Source organism: Trichechus manatus, unplaced genomic scaffold (assembly GCF_000243295.1).
Source record: "Trichechus manatus latirostris isolate Lorelei unplaced genomic scaffold, TriManLat1.0 scaffold00057, whole genome shotgun sequence".
Classification (NCBI taxonomy): Eukaryota; Metazoa; Chordata; class Mammalia; order Sirenia; family Trichechidae; genus Trichechus; species Trichechus manatus.
In genome coordinates, this window is record NW_004443993.1 from 15,871,556 (window position 1) to 15,895,114 (window position 23,559).

At 41.8% G+C, this 23,559-nt stretch overlaps 1 protein-coding gene across 1 annotated transcript in view; it reads right to left on the minus strand.

Moving 5' to 3' along the window:
- Positions 1 to 23,559, minus strand: part of LOC101354087 (zinc finger protein 709-like) — a 57,750-nt gene that overhangs the window by 32,107 nt on the left and 2,084 nt on the right. The window contains exon 2 of the mRNA XM_023733344.1: positions 8,451 to 8,701. Within this exon, the coding sequence (XP_023589112.1) occupies positions 8,451 to 8,453 (3 nt within the window). The 5' untranslated portion in view covers positions 8,454 to 8,701. The remainder of the gene's footprint in view (positions 1 to 8,450; positions 8,702 to 23,559) is intronic.

Below are 23,559 nucleotides of genomic sequence, written 5' to 3' on the forward strand. Positions count from 1 at the left end.
TAACCAATGTCATAAAACAACATGTGTACTACTGTTTCATGAGAAACTATTTGTTCTGTAAGCCTTCACCTGAAGTACAATAAAAAAAAAAAAATTTATCTGTCTCACTAAAGTTTAATGGTTTATGAGACTTTTAACAGTTTTAAAGTTGAATAGCATATAAAACAAAGAACTGGGTTTCTCGCTGTTAAAATAACAGAATATTCTTTGATTTCTGAGTTGAAGGGGTAATTTATTCTTTGTGTTTTCTGCCTTGAAGGCAGAGGTTTGGCCTCTCATTAGAATAAGATTCCTAAGTCAAAAACCAAGCCGCATGGCTTTTAGGGAAAAAAAGCAAAGATTTTTACTTTAAGATCTTTGGTTAAATAATTTAAGTATTGTTTCACAGTGACCTATAATAAACTCCTGACAACTATGAAGCTTTATGGAAAGCCACAGAAAATTTTTATAAAGGAAAAGTGCCAAAAAGTTTTAATAAATGACATGGAATGTGTAGTCAAAATCAAGAGAAACACCCGATTCTCTTTGGGTCAAATTTATGTTAGTATTTCCTCTTATGTTTTTGCCTACTATTAGACAGCAAACGCATATTATGCCATAATTTTATTATTATTTATTTATTGCTAACTTGGCCACAACTTTATTTTTTTGAATTTAGCATCAAAGACAATGGTTTGTCTGGGGCATTCACATCGTTTACCTATGAAGTCTTTTTATTACTATTCAGGTATTTAGAAACTTGATAATCTTGGCATATCCTGACTATATGGTATTATGTCTCAAAATTAGTATATAGTGTATTATATCTGGAGCTCTTTAAAAATAAGGTTACTCATTATATTTAAAACTATTTTTGTCTGAAGTTTTTTTTAAACTGACTTTATTTGGTTCTGATTTTTTTTTTAATAATTAAGAGTATTATGTTTATAAATTAAGCATGCCATATTAAGACTTGTCATCTACAGAGAAGTTTTTACTTTGTTGATTTGCTGAAAACATTTGACCAAAATATCTCAAGAAAAAGATGGACTATATCAGACTTATGACAAGAACTGTAACTAGACTGAATCAAGATTTCCAAAAACTCTTCTGTAGAAGCTGATGAGTTCACAGACTGTGGCTGATCCAGAATCACGTGGAACAGAAATTAATTACATAAGACTGAGTAAAGGAATACTATGGATTTTATGTGGGAATACTGTTGATGTTTTAAGGTCCTACTTGCTGGATATAAGAAATCATTTTCATTTCTCCTATATTATTTGACTAATAGGTTTAGATATTGTAACTCTTGAATTAGCAGTTCTTCTCTTGTAAAAACAGTTTTGTTACACTTCAGCTTCCGAGAAAGTGACCCATGACTGTTAATAGGTAAAGCAAGGGCAGCTTGCCCTTGAGAAGAACACTTGGTATGTTTTAAACAGATTAACTGAAGACCTCCAACAGGAAAAGTCTATCCTATATTATCTTGTTAATCATGTATTCTCTAATGAAAATCTGGTTGTCACATGTGAATTTTTCTATACCTCGTGCTTCCTCTAGACAAACTGTGTGTGCTCCTTATGGATGTTTCTGTGTGGTAGATCCAACTAGACTAGTTTTAAATGATCCCTTTCCAACTAACAGTGAGTCTACATGGGCAATCTCTTGTTTAGATTCCTGGTGAATGCATGAGCAACACACTTTGAGAATTTTAAGATTACCTTTAGATATTCACAGTAATGAGGCTAGTAAATATTGAAAAGATAATGCTAAAGTGTTACGCATTATAAAATGAGAGTCAAAAAGAAACCCAATTGGTCCAACACTCAGGGAATGGTTGGTAGCTTTAATTCCTAGTTATGGTATAGCTGAATTGGAGAAATCTTTAAACAAATTAGTCAATCGCTATGGGACAAATAGCAGACGAAGTTGCTAGAGGGATAAAAACACAACAGTAATCTCTGGCCTCATCAGCCAAGGTGACATGACATTAACAAAGTAGCCTTAGATTTTTTTATTAGCCCAAGAAAGTGTAGTATGTGCTGTAGCAAATACCTCTTGTTGCATTTGGATGAACAACACAGGAGAAGTAGAACAGGATATACACAGAATTAGACAGTAAGCTACTTGGTTACACACTGTAACACCCTCACGGACACCAGATTTATTTGGTTGGTTACCATCAGGAATAAGTACTTGGGCTAGATCACTACTGCAAGGGACAGTAATGTTCTTAGTCTACATCCTGATAGTATTAGGCATAAAATTTATCTTCTATTGTTGTTGTTGTTGTTAGGTGCCATTGAGTCGGTTCCAACTCACAGCGACTCTATGTACAAGGGAACAAAACACTGTCTGGTCCTGCACCATCCTCACAATCATTATGCTTGAGCCCATTGCTGCAGCCACTGTGTCAATCCATTTTGATGAGGGTCTTCCTCTTTTTCGCTGACCCTCTACTTTACTAAGCATGCTGTCCTTCTCTAGGGACTGATCCTCCTGATAACATGTCCAAAGTATGTGAGACATAGTCTCACCATCCTTGCTTCTAAGGAGCATTCTGGTTGTACTTCTTCCAAGACAGATTTGTTCGTTCTTCTGGCAGTCCATGGTATATTCAATATTCTTCACCAACACCACAATTCAAAGGTGTTAATTCTTCTTCGATCTTCCTTATTCATCGTCCAGCTTTCACATGCATATGAGGCAACTGAAAACACCATGGCTTGGGTCAGGTGCACCTTAGTCTTCAATGTGACATTTTTGCTTTTCAACGCTTTAAAGAGGTCTTTTGCGGCAGATTTGCCCAATGCAATGCATCTTTTGATTTCTTGATTGCTGCTTCCATGGGTGTTGATTGTGGATCCAAATGAAATGAAATCCTTGACAACTTTAATGTCTTCTCTGTTTATCATGATGTTGCTTACTGGTCCAGTTGTGAGGATTTTTGTTTTGTGTTGAGGTGTAACCCATACTGAAGGCTGTGGTCTTTGATCTCAGTAAGTGCTTCAAGTCCTCTTCACTTTCAGCAAGCAAAGTTGTGTCATGTGCATATCGCAGGTTGTTAATGAGTCTTCCTCCAATCCTGATGCCCTGTTCTTCTTCAGAGTCCAGCTTCTTGGATTATTTGTTCAGCATACAGATTGAATAAATATGGGGAAAGGATACAACCCTGACACACATCTTTCCTGACCTTTCTATTGTCTTACACACCTAAAAGGCAGAAGAAGGCCTCGTGCTAAAATGTTGGTGTACATTGAATCTGCTCACTCCGACAATGTGATTGATGGGAATGTTGCTCTTAAGATCCTGGTGAAGAACCAGATGGTATCCGGAGGAAAACCATCACTGTGAGTTTGAAGAGTCTACCACGGCTGCCATCTAAGGGCTCGACTAAGTCCAGGCATTAATATCTCCAATCTCCAATCAAAAGAAAAGAATGATTTAGGAGATAATATTGGAAGCATTATTCCCTGCCCTTGAGCATAAAGAATGTGACCCAGCTGGAGCTGGACTCATAAAGGCTCATAAAGACAAATCAACTGGTCCCTGCGGTATAAAGACAATACCTAAGACAATCTGGGGCAGGGGCGGAGAGAATCTTTTAGGGAGACATTCACAAAACAGGGCATAAAAGCTACTTTTTTTCTTTTAATGTTTAGTAAATAGTTATGAACCAACAAGGGGTCAGTAGCCACAATGAAAGGCCTAGGTCCCATATCTGCCCCTCCCCAAAAATATGCCAAACAATTCTGAGCTAGGCTATAGTTAAAAATAGACACTGGTCTTGAATGACCAATGTACAAAAAGAAATGGAAGGAGTGAGACACAGCTCCCACAGCGATGTATTAAAAATAAGGTCTTCTTTGCCTGGCTTCCTCCCCCACAGTGTTGTATTGAAAAACCCTGTTTTCTTTGCTGGGCTTCTCCCCTCCACCCCTCAGTTTTGCATGTGAATCCTGCTTTTGCTTGGAGGTTACATGCACACCCCACTGCGCCTGCGTACTAGGATTAAGACTGTTGCTGATGTAACTTGTATGAACTCCCTACTTGTAAACCCCTTTAAAAGTAACCTGCCTGCCCGCCCTTGACAAGAAGTCTTGGCGGCAGCAGCTCCGACTTACTCGTTTCCTTGTACAATGAAATAAAGGTGGCTTTCCTGTTCTCCCACCTCAGTCTCTTGTTTATTGGACAATACAAGTCACACCGAGCAAGAACTGGGGTTTGACTTTAAACCATGCAGCATCCCTTTGTTGTGTTCTAACAACTGCCTCATGGTCTGTATACGGGTTCCTCGTGAACACAATTAAGTGTTCTGGAATTTCCATTCTTCACAATGTTATCCATAATTTGTTATGATCCACGCAGTTGAACGCCTTTGCATAGTCAAAAAACACAGAGAAACAACTGTCTGGTATTCTCTGCTTTCTGCCACGATCCACCCAACATTAGCAATGATATCCCTCCTTCTACGTCCTCTTCAGAATACCGCTTGAATTTCTGGCAGTTCCTTGTCAATGTACACTGCAACTGCTTTGGATGATCTTCAGCAAAATTTTACTTGCGATATGAATGATATTGTTCCATAATTTCTGCATTTGGTGGGATCACCTTTCTTAGGAATGGATACAAATATGGATCTCTTCCAGTTGGCTGGACAGGTAGCTGTCTTCCAAATTTCTTGGCATAGATAAGCGAGCGCCTCCAGCACTGCATGTGTTTGTTGAAACATTTCAGTTGGTATTCCCTCAATTCCTGGAGCCTTGTTTTTCACTAATGCCTTCAGTGCAGCTTGAACTTCTTCCTTCAGTTCCATCGGTTCCTGATCAGATGCTACCTCCCGAAATGGTTGAATGTCGACCATGTCTTTTTGGTATCGTGACTCTGTATTTCTTCCATCTTCTTTTGATGCTTCCTGTGTCGTTTAATATTTTCCCCATAAAGTCCTTCAACACTGCAACTTGAGGTTTGAATTCTTTCTTCAGTTGTTTCAGCTTGAGAAATGCCAAGTATGTTTTTCTTTTTGATTTTCTAGTTCTAGGTCTTTGTACATTTCATTATAATACTTTACTTTGTCTTATACAGTTGCCCTTTGAAATCTTCTGTTCAGCTCTTTTACTTCATCATTTCTTCTTTTTGCTTTAGCAACTCTACGTTCAACAGCAAATTTCAGAGTCTCTTCTGACACCCATTTTGGTCTTTTCTTTCTTTCCTATCTTTTTAATGACCTCTTGCTTTCTTCATGTATGATGGCCTTGACGTCATTCCACAACTTGTCTGGTCTTTGGTCATTAGTGTTCAATGCATCAAATCTATTTTTGAGATGGTCTCTAAATTCAGGTGGGATATATTCAAGGTTGTACTTTGGCTGTTGTGGATTTCTTCTTTCTTCCGTTTCTACTTGCATATGAGCAACGGATGGTCTGTTCTGCAGACTTGTTCTGATTGATAATATCGAGCTTTTCCATTGTCTCTTTCCACAGATGTAGTCGATTAGACTCCTGTGTATTCCAGCTGGTGGGGTCCACGTGTATAGTCACCATTTATATTGGTGAAAAAGGTATTTGTAATGAAGAAGTCGTTGGTCTTGCAAAATTCTGTCCTGCAATCTCCTGAGTCGTTTCTATGATCAAGGCCATATTTTTCTACTACCAGTTCTTCTTTGTTTCAAACTTTCACTTTCCAATCACCAGTAATTATCAATGCATCTTGATTGCACGTTTGATCAATTTCAGACTGCAGAGGCTGGTTAAAAAAAATCTTTAATTGCTTCACCTTTGGCCTTAGTGGTTGCTGAGTAAATTTAAATAATAGTCGTATTAACTGGTCTTCCTTGTAGGTGTATGGATATTATCCTATCACTGGCAGCACTGTACTTCAGGATAGATCTGGATAGGTCTTTTTTGACAATGAATACAATGCTATTCCTCTTCCATTTGTCATTCCCAGCATAGTAGACCATATGACTGTCCTATTCACAATGGCCAATACCAGTCCACTTCAGCTCACTAATGCCTAGGATATCGATGTTTATGAGTTCCATTTCACTTCTGACGACTTCCAATTTTCCTAGATTCATACTTTGTACATTCCACATTTCTATTATTAATGCATGTCTGCAGCTGTTTCTTCTCATTTTGAGTCATGCCACATCAGCAAATGAAGGTCCTAAAAGCTTGACTCCATCCATGTCATCAAGCTTGACTATACTTTGAGGAGACAGCTCTTCCCTAGTCGTCCTTTGAGTGCCTTCCAACCTGAGGGTCTCATCCTCTTGCACTGTATCAGACAATCTTCTGCTGCTATTCATAAGGTTTTCACTGGCTAATTTTTTCAGAAGTACACCATCGGGTCCTTCTTCCTAGTGTGTGTCTTAGTCTGGAAGTTCAGCTGAAATCTGTCCACCATAGGTGACCCTGCTGGTATTTGAATACCAGTGGCATAGCTTCCAACATCACAGCAAAATGGAAGTCACCACAGTATGATGAACTGACAGACACATGGGAGTTGAGGATACAGTTGACAAGAAAAGCTTAATGCAACCACTTAAAACATGAAAGAAATGTAATTTTCATATAATAATTTTACAAAGTCATGTGAAAACCCCTTCATTTGGATTTAATTTGCCTTAGTTCAGAAGGGTTTATATGTCTAAACTTCTGACACCTGGATCTTAGAAATTTACATTTATATTTACTAAACTTTGAAAGAGCAAAATACTGGGCACAATCCAAGCGTCCATTCATGGCGATATGGTCAAAACAACAAAAGATCAACTATATGCAGTATTATGGAGTTTTCTAAGAATTTAGATTTAAGCTTTCTGTATTATTATAAAAACTCCAGGAAAATTGTTCATTAAAAAGCAAGTGTAAATTCCAAGCTACCTTTTGTGTAACAAAGTAGGAGAAATAATGTGTTTTACGTTTGAATTTTCACTCTTACATCGGTTAAAATAGGCATCCCTTTGTGTTTGAGAAGTTTATATCCATTAAATTGAAAAATTCTCAGTAGAAACACAAAACTGATCTAGAAACTTTCTTCCAATGGAAACTGTGAGCCCAAGAAGTTAAGTACCCCATCTCATATGTTGAGCTTGTCTAGCAAAAAATAACACTTTTATTTTAGATTCCCATTCAAGACTGTGGGGAGCAGCTGAAAATTATAGGACTCACTACCAGCTCTAGGCAGAGATGGGTGGGAGGACAAAGACTCAGACTGGGAAACAAGCTTCTCACACACCTGAAAGCCTCAAGGAAACACCATCCCTCCAAAAGGATGGATGTGGAGAACCCACACATGATCCAGCTGGACTCACTGTCCCCTGCCTCATTTCACTGATGAATTCAGGAGAGGACCAAACCTCACAAAAGACCCCATTAACAGTCAGGGCCTTCCGTTACTAACTCTCCTCCATTTTCTACCACATCACACAGTGTGAGAGATGGAGCTGTAGTTTTAAAACTACAGAAAAGGCTCCAGTGCCTGGGGTGCCATGGATTGAATTGTGACCCCCCAAAATATGTCAGCTTGGTTAGGCCATGGTTCCCAGTATTGTGTGGTTGTCCTTCATTTCGTGATTGTAATTTTCCCATGTGTTGTAAATTCTAATCTCTGCCTGTGGTTAATGAGGCAAGATTAGATTATGTTAAAGATGATTAGGGTGGGATGTAATACCATTCCTAGGGTCACAACCCTGATCCAATGTAAAAGGAGTTTCCCTGGGGTGTGGCCTGCACCACCTTTTATCTTACAAGAGATAAAAGGAAAGGGAAGCAAGCAGAGAGTAGGGAACCTCATCCTCATACCACCAAAAAAGCAGCACCAGGAGTAGAGCATGTCCTCTGGACCTGGGATCCCTGAACTGAGTAGCTCCTTGACCAGGGGAAGATTGTTGAGAAGGACCTTCCTCCAGAGCCGACAAAAACAGAAAGCCTTCCCCTGGAGCTGACGCCCTGAATTTGGACTTCTAGGCTACTAGACCGTGAGAAAATAAATTTCTCTTTGTTGAAGCCATCCACTTGTGGTATTTCTGTTACAGCAGCAGTAGATGACTAAGACATGGGGGAAGCCAAGAAAACTGCAGGGATGGGACAAGGATGGCTCTGGAGGACCTGGGGCGCGGTCTCCTCAGCCAGAGCTGCTCCATCTTCTGACTCTGGTCAAGAGGTTCTGTCATTCAACACAGAGAACCACGCGCCCAGGACAGGGATGTTAACACTCCATGATACTAGCCCTGAGAGTCACATAAGGAAAGGTGTCCCCAGGCATCCAAGGCTTGAAAATCCACATATATGTAGAGGGCCCAGTGACGTGGAGCAGGGCCTCAGGAAGCCTCTTAGGGCTCAGTCCCTTGGCCTCCTCTGTCACATTTTTACCTCACTGAGGAACCTCAGGGTCCGGAACACACGGTTCCCCAACAATTCACATCTAGCCTCACCGCTTATAGTAACAATACCCCAACGCACCATTTTCTGGCTCCAGCTTCTGGAAGTCTAAGTGAATGTGCTCTCTAAGCCCAAGAAGCGACTTCGGGAAGAGGGATGGCAGTGGAAGCAGGGCCGCTAGGCAGTTTGGAGGCAGATGAATGATGTTTGGTTCACACAGCCAGTCAGAGCAACTTTAATCCTTACTTGTGATTGCACAGATGTGCAAGATGGTCGCCCTTGGTCCCCAGCTGCCTAGACTGGACTATCTCTCCCTGCACCACACGTGGGACCTGAAATGAAGAAGGAGATAGTGTTGAGTAAGGAGTTATGATTTCCTGGCTTTCAGCTCTTTCCTGGGCAGGGCTTCCCCCCAGGCTCAAGGCCATGCTCCACTCTGAGGACATCTGCATTTAAGGCAGATCGTGCTCCAGCCTTCCAGAGCATACATTTGCATTCTTCATGCAGCTCCACAGGCCTCTTCCTCTGGCAACAATGCCACAGAGGGAGGGGCTTCCTCAAGCCAGAGCATGACAGGCATCCAGGCCAGCCCAGGCTGGAAAACGTGAACTTGGCTTCCTCCAGGGCGTCAGAGCTTTGAAGCTTAGGTTGAGGGTTCACCTATGAGGTTAGAACAACCACACACTATTATTTGGTATCAACATGGGTGAATTTTCAGGGAGAATATATTTGTCAAGTTCAGTCCATGAACTCATCATGCATCACTGGATTTTTAATTACGTGCAGCTGAAACTCTTCTGTTGTGCTTTTTAAAAAAGCTTTCATCTCATTTATAGCACGGTAATATGTGATCAAAGAGCCCTGGTGGCACAGTGGTTAAGCGCTTGGCTGCCAACTGAAAGGCCCGATTCAAACCCACCAGCAGCTCCGCGAAGAAAGATGTGGCAGTGGGCTTCCATAAAGATTACAGCTTTGGAAACCCTATGGGGCAGCTCTACTCTGTCCTGTAGGGTAGCTATGAGTTGGAATCAACTTAACGGCAATAGGTTTGGGTTTTGTTTTTTGGTTTTTTGTTTAATATGTGATCAGTACTTTTCCTGTCGATTTTGCAACTAACATGTCTTTCTTCCCCTTGAGTTTTTTAGTTTTTTTCCTTCATTCTCTCCATGACACCACCAGTCCCCAAGCTTTCCAGAATCTGGGAGAATTCCTGAACATACTCTCTTTCAACCTTACAATAATCGACCAACCAATGATCAGGAAATCATTACGTTTTCTCTAAGGAGCAGTCTCCCACGTCTGTTCCCGTTTCCTTCTTCCCCACTTCCCCATCCAGCTGACTCCTCCTCTTTTATTTCTTGGTCTCACTGTAAATGCTTTCTCTCTTGTCTTCTCTCTTGCAAGATCTGTATACCAGGCGCTCTTCTTCAAGTACTGTACTTCCTTTTATTAATTTCTCTCACAGCATTCTCTAGGTTTAATTCACATTCTATTTCTACAGTTCTTATTTTCAGCATAAACTGGGAGTTTGTGAGATACAGAAAATCTCAAGCCCCACCCAAGACAAAAATCCCCATTTTCACAAGACCCCGGGGGGATCCACATCTAAGCACCTGGCTGCTCTAGAGCCTGTAACTGAAGGAACATTTTATCACGGATGCCCTGTCCTAGTCTGCCCACCAGCCCGTCCATGCCCCCACTCCTCAGCTGGCTTCAGTGGTCCAGGCAGGCCCTGCTTGCCCATCCCAGCCTCTGGCCTATGCTGAGCTTATCACTGAAGGCAGATGCCACCCCAGTGCCTCCCCACCCCTGGGGCTGGAGCATGCTGTCTGGCGTGTGCAGAGAAAGATTGGGGGGCTGGGGAGGCATGCGTGCACCCTCAGCCCTCTCCGAAGTAGAGTGCAGGTTACCAGTGAAACTCATCACAGAGATGGACACCCAGACACCAGAGACAGAGAGGGACACTCCCTGGAGGGGCCTGGGCCAGGACAGAGCCATCCCATAACTGGGACACAGGCCCTGAGAGCAGCCTCTTTCATGCCCTCCCCAGCTCATGGGTCTGAGGGTGTGCAGTATCTCAGCCTTCCTGGTGAGACTGGGAGCTGGCCCCCGTAGCCCAGGGATGGCCGGGGCTAGGTGGAGAGTGGGTGCCAAAGACCAAGGTGAGGGCAGAGGCTGTGAGGTGCCTGGGAAGGATCCAGGAAAGAGGGGCCGTATCAGCCACTCCCCCACCTTGGCTGGAGCCTGGGATCAAAGCCTGCAAAGAGGCTCGCAGGCAGCAGATGGGACACACTGGGGAAAGGGGGGATGGACCTGGGCTCCGGGGTGCCCCCGTTGTGGCCTCCCTCTCCTAGGGGGAGGGGAAGAGACCAATGCCAGCTCTCACACCCACGCTGGAGACTGTGGATCATGCCCCGCCAGAAGCCTGGAAAGAGAGGGTAGACAAAAGGAGTGGGTGGGGGGGGATGGCTGTGCTGGAGGACAGGAGTGGGTCACTGGGCAGGGAGGGCTGGTTGGAGAACCTCGGCACTGCCCTTTTCTCATGCTCAGGTTGCCGCTGAAGGCTGGGAGGCCTGAGGTGGCAACGACAGGATAGGGGGGCAGGTGAGGGCACATCACAACTAATCTGAAAAGGCCAGGCTACTGGAGAAGAACACACTTGTTTAGACCCCTTCCCTCCCCCGCATCACCATCAGGCCTGTTCCCCTCGTGAAGCTCACTGCTCCCTCAGCCCCCAAGGCCAGACTACTGGAGAAGCGCACACCTGTTTAGACCCCTTCCTTCCCCCGCATCACCATCAGGCCTGTTCTCCTCACGAAGCTCACCGCTCTCCCAGCCCCCAAGGCCAGACTACTGGAGAAGCGCACACCTATTTAGACCCCTTCCTTCCCCCGCATCACCATCAGGCCTGTTCTCCTCACGAAGCTCACCGCTCTCCCAGCCCCCAAGGCCAGGCTTCAGTCTCGGGGTCCTGAGGCAGGCAGGTGCAGAGGGAACTGGATCTCCAGGCCCAGCCTTGGCCAGCCCTCCTTCTCTGAAGGTTGATTCATTTCTAACTCCTTCCAGAGAAGCGTTGTCTCAAGGAAAATTCCAGAGATACAAAAAGCTGGTAGTAGCCATGGAAGCCATTTCTCATTACCCAAGACGTGCAAAAGGCGAGTGTGTCAATGGTGTTTACAGAAATGATCTCCAGCGGTTTCATATGGCAAACTACTTAAGTGACATCCGCTGGAACTTCAGCTTTCAAAACTAAGGAATGACTTCTGCTGTTTATAAACTTGGAACAAACAACGTGACTTCAACAGCACCAAAGGATCCCAACTCCTCGTGAATTTCTACTGCTCTCTTGGAGGGGAGGTGGAGGAAATTCTGCAAGGTCTGCCCAGCATCCCATGTGGCAGACCCGCTCCTAAGGTCGTGCCCTAGTCTGAGGGCAGTGGCACAGTATGGCAGTGAGAGACCCTCTGTCTGGCAGGCAGATGGCAGACAGGGCAGAACTCTAGTCTGAAGGGGCCAACTTTCCAGTCTCCAAGACCTAACCTGAGGGAGGGGAGATCAGGAGCTAGGTGGGTTCTAGGCCATTCAGGAGGCCTAAAATCAGTGGAATCAAAGTTAGACACCACATTCTAGGCAAACTATAAGTCTGCCTAAAGCTGAAGATTTGGGCAGCTGGAGGCCAGAGAAACCAGGCAGTAGCAATAAATACATTTTTATTGTTGTTGCTGTTTTAAGGTTCAAGTTAATGGGTTCAAACACAGCAATGATTGTAAGGGAACACTTACTTATTACTTACTCTTTCTGTAAGGCCAGCAATACCGTGATACCACAGCCAAATAAAGACACTACAAGAAAAGAAAAGTACAGACCAATATCCCTTATGAATCTAGATGTAAAAATCCTCAACAAAATATTAGTAAACTGAGTCCAATCACATATTAAAAGGATTATACAACATGACGAAGTGGGATTTATCCCAGGAATGGTTCAATATAAGAAAATTAAACAATGTAATATACCATGTTAATGAAACAGAGAAAAAGAACCACATTATTATCTCAATCAACACAGAAAAGGCATGTGACAAAATCCAAGACACTTTCATCATAAAAACACTCAATAAACTAGACATAGAAGGGAAATTCGTCAATACACTAAAAGGCATTTATGAAAACCCGCAGTTAACATCATACTTGATGGAGAAAGACTGAAATCATCCCCCCTAAGAACAGGCCAGGCCAGTATGTCCACTTTCACCACTGCTATTCAATACTGTACTGGAAGTTCTAGCCTGAGCAATAAGGTAAGAAGGAGAAAGAAAAGATATTCAAATCCATACGCCTACAAGACCAGCTAATATGACTAATATTCAAATTTACGCACCAGCCACTGAGGCCAAAGATGAAGAAACTGAAGCTTTTTATCAACTTCTGCAGTCTGACATTGACTGAATATGCAGTCGGTATGCATTGATAATTACTGGTGATTGGAATGTGAAAGTTGGAAGCAAAGAAAAAGGACTGACAGTTGGAAAATATGGCCTTGGTGATAGAAATGATGCCAGAGATCCGATGACAGAATTTTGCACGACCAATGACTTCTTCATTGCAAACACCTTTTTTCACCAATGTAAATGGCAACTATACATGTGGACCTCGCCAGATGGAATACACAGGAATCAAATCGACTACATCTGTGAAAAGAGACAATGGAAAAGCTCAATATCATCAGTCAGAACAAGGCTGGGGCAGACTGCAGAACAGACCATCAGTTGCTCATATGGAAGTTCAAGTTGAAACTGCAGAAAGTCAGAAGAAATCCACGACAGCCAAAGTACAACCTTGAGTATACCCCACCTGAATTTAGAGACCATCTCAAGAATAGATTTGACGCATTGAACACTAATGACCAAAGACCAGATGAGCTGTGGAATGACATCAAGGTCATTATACATGAAAGCAAGAGGTCATTAAAAAGACTGGAAAGAAAAACCAAAATGGATGTGAGAAGAGACTCTGAAATTTGCTCTTGAACGTAGAGTAGCTAAAGCAAAAAGAAGAAATGATGACGTAAACGACCTGAACAGAAGATTTCAAAGGGAGACTATATAAGAAACAGTAAAGTATTATAATGTCATGTGCAAATACCTAGAGTTAGAAAACCGAAAGGAAAAGCAAGCTCGGCATTTCTCAAGCTGAAACAACTGAAGAAAGAATCCAAGCCTTGAGTTGCAATAGTGCAGGATTCTATGGGGAAAACATTAAACGACACAGGAAGCATCCAAAGAAGACAGAAGAAATACACAGAGTCACTATACCAAAAAGAAAAGATGATCAAGCATTTCAGGAGGTGGCATATGATCAGCAACTGATGGTACTGAAGGAAGAAGTCCAAGCTGCACTGAAGGCTCTGGTGAAAAACGAGGTTACAGGACCTGACAAAATATCAACTGAGATGTTTCAACAAACAGATGCAGCGTTGGAAGTGCTCACTTGTCTATGCCAAGAAATTTGGAAGACAGCTGCCTGGCCAATCAACTGGAGGAGATCCATATTTATGTCTATTCCCAAGAAAGGTGATCCAACCAAAAGTGGAAATTACGAGACACTATCATTAATATTACATGCGAGTAAAATTTTGCTGGAGATCATTCAAAAGCAGCTGCAGCAGTATGTGGACAGGGAACCACCAGAAATTCAAGCTATATTCAGAAGAGGACGTGGATCCAGCGATATCACTGCTGATGTCAGATGGATCCTGGCCGAAAGCAGAGAATACCAGAAAGATATTTACCCATGTTTTATTGACTATGCAGAGGCATTTGACTGTGTGGATCATAACAAATTACGGATAACACTGCAGAGAATGCGAATTCCAGAACATTTAATTGTGCTCATGAGGCATCTGTACATGGATCAAGAGGCAGTCATTTGAACAGAACAAAGGGATACTGCATGGTTTAAAGTCAGGAAAAGTGTGCGCCGGGGTTGTATCTTTTCACCATACTTATTCAATCTGTATGCTGAGCAAATAATCCGAGAAGGTGAACTATATGAAGAAGAACAGGACATCAGGATTGGAGTAAGACTCACTAACAACCTGCATTATGCAGATGACACAACCTTGCTTACTTAAAGTGAAGAGAACTTGAAGCACTTACTGATGAAGATCAAAGACCACAGCCTTCAGTATGGATTGCACCTCAACATAAAGAAAACAGAAATCCGCACAACTGGACCAATAAGCAACATCATGATAAACAGAAAAGACTGAAGTTGTCCAGGATTTCATTTTACTTGGATCCACAATCAACACCCACGGAAGAAGCAGTCAAGAAATCAAATGACACACTGCATTGGGCAAATGTGCTGCAAAAAACCTCTTTAAAGTGTTGAAAAGCAAAGATGTCACCTTGAAGACTAAGGTGCACCTGAACCAAGCCATGGTGTTTTCAATCACCTCATATGCATGTGAAAGCTGGACAATGAGTAAGGAAGACCGAAGAAGAACTGATGCCTTTGAATTGTGCTGGAGAATACTGAATGTACCATGCACTGAAAAAAGAACGAACAAATCTGTCTCGGAAGAAGTACAACCAGAATGCTTCTTAGAAGCAAGGATGGTGAGACTAAATCTCACAAACTTTGGACATGTTACCAGGAGGGATCAGTCCCTGGAGAAGAAGGATATCGTGCTTGGTACAGTACAGGGTCAGTGAAAAAGAGGAAGACCCTCAAGGAGATGGACTGACACAGTGGCTGCAACGATGGGCTCAAGCATAGCAAGGATTGTGAGGATGGCACAGGACTGGGCAGTGTTTCATTCTGTTGTACATAGGGTCGCTCTGAGCTGGAAATGACTCAACGGCATCCAACAACAACAACAAATAATTGGAAGTTGCCTCAGAAGACAGACCTGGAGATCTATTTCCAAGACGTCCCAGCTATAGAAAGCCCTATAAGGTGCAGTTCTACTCTGAAACACATGGGGTCGCCATGAGTCAGAATCAACTGAAAGACAACCATTCTTTTTCAGTGTATTCAAATGGGAAGATACCCTGTGTTCACAGATTGGAAGACTTAATACTGTTAAGGTGTCAGTAGTACCCAAAGTGATCTATTGATTCACTGCAATCCCAAACAAAACTCTAATTGCTATTTTTGAAGAGATGGAAAAGCAAATCCTGAAATTCATATGGAATTACAAGAAGACACAAATCAATCCAAAGCAATGTTAAAAAGAGAAACAAGGTAGAACTTACACATCCTTATTTAAAAAATGTACTATAAAGCGACAATCATGCAAACACTATGGTTGTGGTATGTTGCTATTAAGTGTCGCCGAGTCGGTTCCAACTCATAGCAACCCTCTGTACAACAGAACAAAACACTGCCAGGTCCTGCGACATCCTCACAATTGTTGCTACGTTTGAGCCCACGGATGCAGCCACTGTGTCAATCCATTGCATTGAGGATCTTCCTCTTTTTTGCTGACCCTCTACCAAGCATGATGTTCTACTCCAGGAACTGGTCCCTCCTGATAACATGTCCAAAGTACGTGAGACAAAGTCTCACCATCCTTGCTTCTAAGGAGAAATCTGGCTGTTCTTCTTCCAAGACAGATTTGTTCGTTTGGCAGTCATGGTATATTCAATACTCTTTAACAACACCATAATTCAAAGGCATCAATTCTTCTCTGGTCTTCCTTATTCATTGTCCAGCTTTCACACGCATATGAGGCGATTGAAAACACCATGGCTTGGGTCAGGCGCACCTTAGTGCTTAAAGTGACATCTTTGCTTTTCAACACTTTAAAGAGGTCTTTTGCAGCAGATATGCCCTATGCAACGCATCTTTTGATTTCTTGAGTGCTTCTTCCATGGGTGTTGATTGTGAATCCAAGTAAAGTGGAATCCTTGACAACTTCAATCTTTTCTCCGCTTATCATGATGTTGCTTATTGGTCCAGTTGTGAGGATTTCTGTTTTCTTTATGTTGAGGTGTAATACATACCGAAGGCTATGGTCTTTGATCTTCATCAGAAGTGCTTCAAGTCCTCTTCACTTTAACAAAGCAAGATTGTGTCATCTGCATACTGCACGTTGTTAATATGAAGAATGCAGTATGAGTCTTCCTTCAATCCTGATGCGGCATTCTTCTTCACATAGTCCAGCTTCTCGGATTATTTGCTCAGCATACAGATTGAATAACTATGGTGAAAGAATACAATCCTGACACACACCTTTCCTGACTTTAAACCACGTAGTATCTCCTTGTTCTGTTCGAACGACTGTCTCTTGATCTATGCACAGGTTCCTCTTGAGCATAATTAAGTGTTCTGGAATTCTCACTCTTCTCAATGTTATCCATAATTTGTTATGATCCACACAATGGACTGCTTCTGCATAGTCAACAAAACACAGGTAAACATCTTTCTGGCAATCTCTGCTTTCAACCAAGATCCATCTGACACTGGCAATGACATCCCTTGTTCCACATCCTCTTCCGAATCCAGCTTGAATTTCTGGGAGTTCCCTGTCTATGTACTGCTGCAACCACTTTTGAAAGATCTTCAGCAAAATTTTACTTGTGTCTGATATTAATGATATTGTTCAATAATTTCTACATTCGGTTGGATCACCTTTCTTAGGAATGGATACAAATATGGATGTCTTCCAGTTGGTTGGCCAGGTAGTTGTTTTCCAAATTTCTTGGCATAGATGAGTGAGCATCTCTAGCACTGCACCCGTTAGCTGAAACATCTCAACTGGTATTTCGTCAATTCCTGTACCCTCGTTTTTCGCCAATGCCTTCATTGCAGCTTGGACTTCTTCCTTCATTACCATCAGTTCTTGATCATATACTACCTCCTGAAATGGCTGAACGTCAACCAATTCTTTTTGGTACAGTGACTCTGTGTATTCCTTCCATCTTCCTGCAACATTTAATATTTTCCCCATAGAATACTTCAATACTGCAACTCAAGGCTTGAATTTTTTCTTCAGTTCTTTCAGTGGTTCTGGTATAAGGATAGACATACAGACCAAAGGAATAGAATTGAGAATCCAGAATAAACCCACACATTTTATGTCAACTGATTTTCTGCAAAGGTAAAAAATCCATTCAATGTAAAAAAAAAAAAAAAAAGTCTCCTCAACAAATGGAACTGGGAATTCTGGGTTTCCACATGTTAAAGAATGAAGCTGGACCCATACTTCACACCATGTATGAAAATTAACTCAGAATAGATTAATGACCATATATAAATTAAAACTATAAAACTTTTACAGTAAAAATGTATGGGTAATCCTGGAGGACCTAGTTTTTGACAACAGACTCTTAGATGTGACATCAAAATCATGAGCGACAGAAGACAAAATAGATAAAGTGAACTTCATCAAAACTAAAAACTATTGTATATCCAAGACTGTATCAAGAAAGTGAAGCTATGACCTGCAGATTGGAGAACATATTTAGGAATCATATACCACATAAGGATTTAATATCTATAATACAGAAATAATTCCTACAACTCATCAACAAAAAGATAAACCCAATAAAAAATGGGCAAAGGACTTGAATAGACATCTCTCCAAAGAAGATCTACACATGGCCAATAAGCATATGAGACGATGTCATTAGTGATTAGAGAAATGCAAATCAAAACAAAACTGGGATACCACTTCATACCACCTATGATGGCTATTATTAACGGTAGCCCCATTGCCGTCGAGTTGATTCTGACTCACAGTGACCCTATTGGACAGAGGAGAACTGCCCCACAGGGTTTCCAAGGAGCAGCTGGTGAATTCGAACTGCTGACCTTTTTGGTCAGCAGTCTGAGCTCTTAACCACTGCATCACCAGGGCTCCATTATGGTACTGCCTTTATGGAAAACATTCATGGTTCAGTGGTAGAATTCTCACCTTCCATGTGGGAGACCTGGCTTTGACTCCCAGCCAATACACCTCATACGTAACCACGTGTCTGTCAGTGGGGGCCTGCATGATGCTGTGAGGTTGAACAGGTTTCAGTGGAGCTTTCAGACTAAGACAGACTAGGAAGAACGGCCTGGTGATCCACTTGTGAAAATCAGCCAATGAAAGTCCTATGAATCACAACGGACCATTTCATTCCACAGTGCATGCGATAACCATAAGTCAGGGCCAACTCGAAAACAGCTAACGACGACAACATACAAAGGGAAGAACAGTATGTCTATCTGGGCATTAGACTACAGTAAAGAATTAATGTTAATTATGTTAAGAGTGACAATTACACATATTTATATAACATATTCTTATATAAACAAAGTGAAGTGGTCAACAGTATCACACATTGTTGAGAGCAAGAGTAATATACGCCCTCGGTGTGAGTCTTGAACTTAAACACCACGATGTTATTGTCTCATCCAAGGACTGTGGGTAAAAGCCACAGGGGTTGAGGAAACAGAAAGATGAAGGGTAGAAAACCACTTCAAACTTTAGTTACAAAGGGAAGATTAATTGTAGTACCTGTCTCTCTCTCATCAGCAGCAAAGAAAGGCTTTGCTGACATTTTTCTAAGGAACACAATTACAGTCAATGTCCAGAACTATCAACACAAAATAAAAATCTCATTGTTCAGGTAGGAACGTTTTCGTTTGTGAGTGGCAAAACACCTGGAAACTGAAACAAGTAAGAATTTTATCACTTTTTCTCGTATGACAGCAACAAGTCCCGAGGTTACGGTGCAGGATGTGAAAGACGCTCTGTGAAGTCATCAGTGACCCAGGCTCCTTCTTGCCTGCTCTACCTCCACTACCACACGCCCGCATTCTCATCGTGGCAAGCTGGCTGCTGAATGAGAAAGAATAAGATTGAAGGATGAGGGAAAAAGCCTATTGTTTTCCTCTCTTAGGCTTTCCATTATTTACATGGGGAAGTATGAGACACAGTGACTTTGTCTATGTTATTGGCAAGTTCTGTGTCAAACAGCCACTCTTATTATAATGGACAATGGGGACATTCATTGTTCAGTGGTAAAATTCTCTCCTCTCCCTTTCAGGACTGGTATTTCAGGAGGGAGCATATGATCAGGAACTGACGGTACTGAAAGAAGAGGTTCAAGCTGCACTGAAGGCACTGGTGAAAAACAAGGCTCTAGGAATTCAGATGTTTCAAAACACGGATGCAGCGCTGCAAGTGTTCACTTGTCTACGCCAAGAAATCTGAAAGACAGCTACCTGGCCAACTCACTGGAAGAGATCCATATTTATGCCTATTCCCAAGAAGATGATCCAAACGAATGTGGAAATTATCAAACAGTATCATTAATATCACACGCAAGTAAAATTTTGTTGAAGATCATTCAAAAGCGGCTACAGCAGTACATCCACAGGGAACTGCCAGAAATTCAAGCCAGATTCAGAAGAGGATGTGGAACTAGAGATATCATTGCTGATGTCAGATGGATCCTGGCTGAAACCAGAGAACACCAGAAAGATGTTTACCTGTGTTTTATTGACTATGCAAAGGCATTTGACTGTGTGGATAACAACAAATTATGGATAATACTGCGAAGAATGCGCATCTCAGAGCACTTAATTGTGCTTATGAGGAACCTGTACATAGATCAAGAGGCAGTTGTTCGAACAGAACAAGGGGATACTGCATGGTTTAAAGTCAAGAAAGGTATGTGTCAGGGTTATATCCTTTCACCATACTTATTCAATTTGTATGCTGAACAAATAATCTGAGAAGCTGGACTATATGAAGAACGGGGCATCAGGATTGGAGGAAGACTCCTTAACCACCTGCGTTATGCAGATGACACAACCCTGCTTGCTGAAAGTGAAGAGGACTTGGAGCACTGACTGATGAAGGTCAAAGACTACAGCCTTCAGTATGGGTTACACCACAACATAAAGAAAACAAAAATCCTCACAAGTGGACCAATAAGCAACATCATGATAAATGAAGAAAGCTGTCGAGGATTCCATTTTACTTGGATCCACAATCAACACCCATGGAGGCAGATGTCAAGAAATCAAAAGATTTGCATTGGGCAAATCTGCTGCAAAAGCTCTCTTTAAAGTGTTAAAAAGCAAAGATGCCACCTTGAAGACTAAGGTGCACCTGACCCAATCATGGTGTTTTCAATCACCTCATATGCATGAGAAAGCTGGACAATGAATAAGGAAGACCAAAGAAGAATCGATGCCTTTGAATTGCGGCGTTGGTGAAGAATTTTGAATATATCATGGACTGCCAAAAGAACGAACAAATCTGTCTTGGAAAAAGTACAGCCAGAATTCTCCTTAGAAGGATGGCAAGACTTCACCTCACATACTTTGGACATGTTATCAGGTGGGACAAGTCCCCGGAGAAGGACATCATGCTTGGTAAAGTAGAGGGTCAATGAAAAGGAGGAAGACCCTCAACGACATGGATTGACACAGTGGCTGTAACAATCGGCTCAAGTATAACAACGATTGTGAGGATGGCGCAGGACTGGGCAGTGTTTCGGTCTGTTGTACATGGGGTTGCTACAAGTTGGAACTGACTTGATGGCACCTAACAACAACAACGCTTTCAGGACTAAGGTGTGCCTGACCCAAGCCATGGTGTTTTCCATCGCCTCATATGCATGCTAAAAGCGGGACAATGAATAAGGAAGACCGAAGAAGAATTGACGCCTTTGAATTACGGTGTTGGTGAAGAATACTGAATATTCCATGAACTGCCAGAAGAGCAAACATATCTATCTTGGAAGAAGTACAGCCAGAATGTTCCTTAAAAGCAAGGATGGCAAGGCTTCATCTCACGTACTTTGGAAATGTTATCAAAAGGGACCAGTCCCTGAAGGACATCATGTTTGGTAAAGTAGAGGGTCAGGGAAAAAGAAGAAGACCCTCAATGAGTTGGATTAACACAGTGGCTGCAACAATGGGCTCAAACATAGCAAGAACTGTTAGGAGACACAGGACCTGGCAGTGTTTCGTTCTGTTGTTCACAGGGTCGCTATGAGTTGGAACCAATTTGACGGCACCTAACAACAACAACAAATTTCTATGTTTTCCCTGTAAAAATGTCATCATGAGTATAATAGCCTCCAATGAGTTCTGAGAGTCCTTCCATATGGAACCTGAGGGCAGTTTTGGTAAACTCCCTAACTTGCAGTTGGTGTCAGAAGTCTCGGACTGATTTGGCAGTCCGGAGGACAGTGCCCTTAACCTTGAATCTGGCTAACTACGGTGGTACTTTAACTCTGGTAGTGCTTATTTATTTATTTATTTTTTAAAGAATGAAGTTGCTCCTGGGTCATTCGTGTAGATTACAGAGAAAATCAACATGACTGCCCATTAGGGCATCCTCACTGCAATGAGAACGTACAGTAAACAAACAGTGCCTTCATTTTCTATTAAGATCACAGCTAAGAAAACCCTATGGAACACTTCTACTCTGGCACACATGGGGTGGCCACGAGATGGAATCAACTTGATGGCAACTAGCAACAAGGAAAATTAAACACGAAGATAGTCATGTTTAAGTATGTACATAAAAATGTATGTTGGAAATATGACTAAATAGAAACATACAAATTCAAAGAAAATTGATTAATCATTAAGCTTGAAGAGAAAAATGAGAAACAATTCCCACTGAAATCACCATGTCTATAATACAATAAAACGTAAGCATGCTGAGGATTTAGTATATCTAAATTAGTGAATAAGGAGCCCTGGTGGTACAGTGGTTAAATGCTCAGCTGCTAAACCAAAGGTTGGTGGGTCGAACCCAAGACTAGGCAATCTGCACCATAAAGATTACAGCCTACGGAGCAGTTCTACTCTGTCACATGGCGTCATTGGTTGGAATCGACTGGCGGGTACCTAACAATAACATGTTAGTGGATACAAACTGAACCTTTAGCAAAGACACTTGGATACCCTGGTTGAACATTCATCAGTTATGACCATGTAGTGAGTCATAAAGAAAACCTCACCATATTTAACAGTTCTCCTATTACTGGATATTGTGTTGTCTTCAATTAGAAATAAAGCCGTGAAACAATTTCAAAAAAAAAAAAAAAAAGGAGGTATTAAGTAGGCCACAGTTCTTGCGCAGTGAAATCTAAATGAACATCAACAAAAATCAAATAGAGGAAGCAAAATTAAACAAATCAAAAAGCAAAAGAAAGTTTATTTACTTAGAATCTGATGACAGGAAAAGTTTTTGTAACCTATGTGACAACTGGTAAATGACCAATTTAGAGTCACTGTCACCATGAAGAATCAAAGTACTCAAAACTAGGCAATGTGGTCAAAGCAATGATACTGAAATAAATGTATCTTTAAAAACATACTATTAAAAAACGAAGAAAGAAAAAACAAAAAGAAACCCATTGGCCTGGAATCAGTTCCTTCTCCTGGCAGCCCCGCAGAGCCCTGGGTGGATTCAAACCACCAACTTTTCTTTAGGTTAGTACACCAACCCAAACCACTTGGGCCACTGAGGGACCTTAAAAAAAAAGGGGAGGGGTACTGCAAGAAACCAAATGAGAAAAACATACCATGCTCATGCACAGGTAGACTCAACATCGTGAAAATGTCAATTCTACCCAAAGCAATCTACAAATACAATGCAATCCCAATCCAAAAACCAACAGCATTCTTTGAAAAGATGGAAAAACTAATCATTACCTTTATATGGAAAGGGAAGAGGCCCTGGATTAGTGAAGCATTATTGAAGAAGAAGAATAAAGTAGCACTCATGCTACCTGACCTCAGAGCCTACTGTACAGCTACAGTAGTCAAAACAGCCTGGTATTGGTACAATGACAGATACATTGACCAATGGAACTGAACTGAGAACCCAGATGTAAATCCATCCACCTACAGTCACCTGATCTTTGCTGACAAGGGCCCAAAGTCCATCAAATGGGGAAAAGACAGTCTTTTTAACAAAAGGTGCTGGCAAAACTGGATGTCCATCTGCAAAAAAACAAAGCGGGACCCATATTTCACACTATACACAAAAACTACTTCAAAATGTGTGAAGGACCTAAATGTAATACCAAAAACTATAAAGATCATAGAAGAAAAAAATAGGATCGACGCTAGAGGCCCTAATAAACAGCATTAACAGGATACAAATCATAACTAACAACACACAAACTCCAGAAGATAAGCTAGATAACTGGGATCTTCTAAAAATT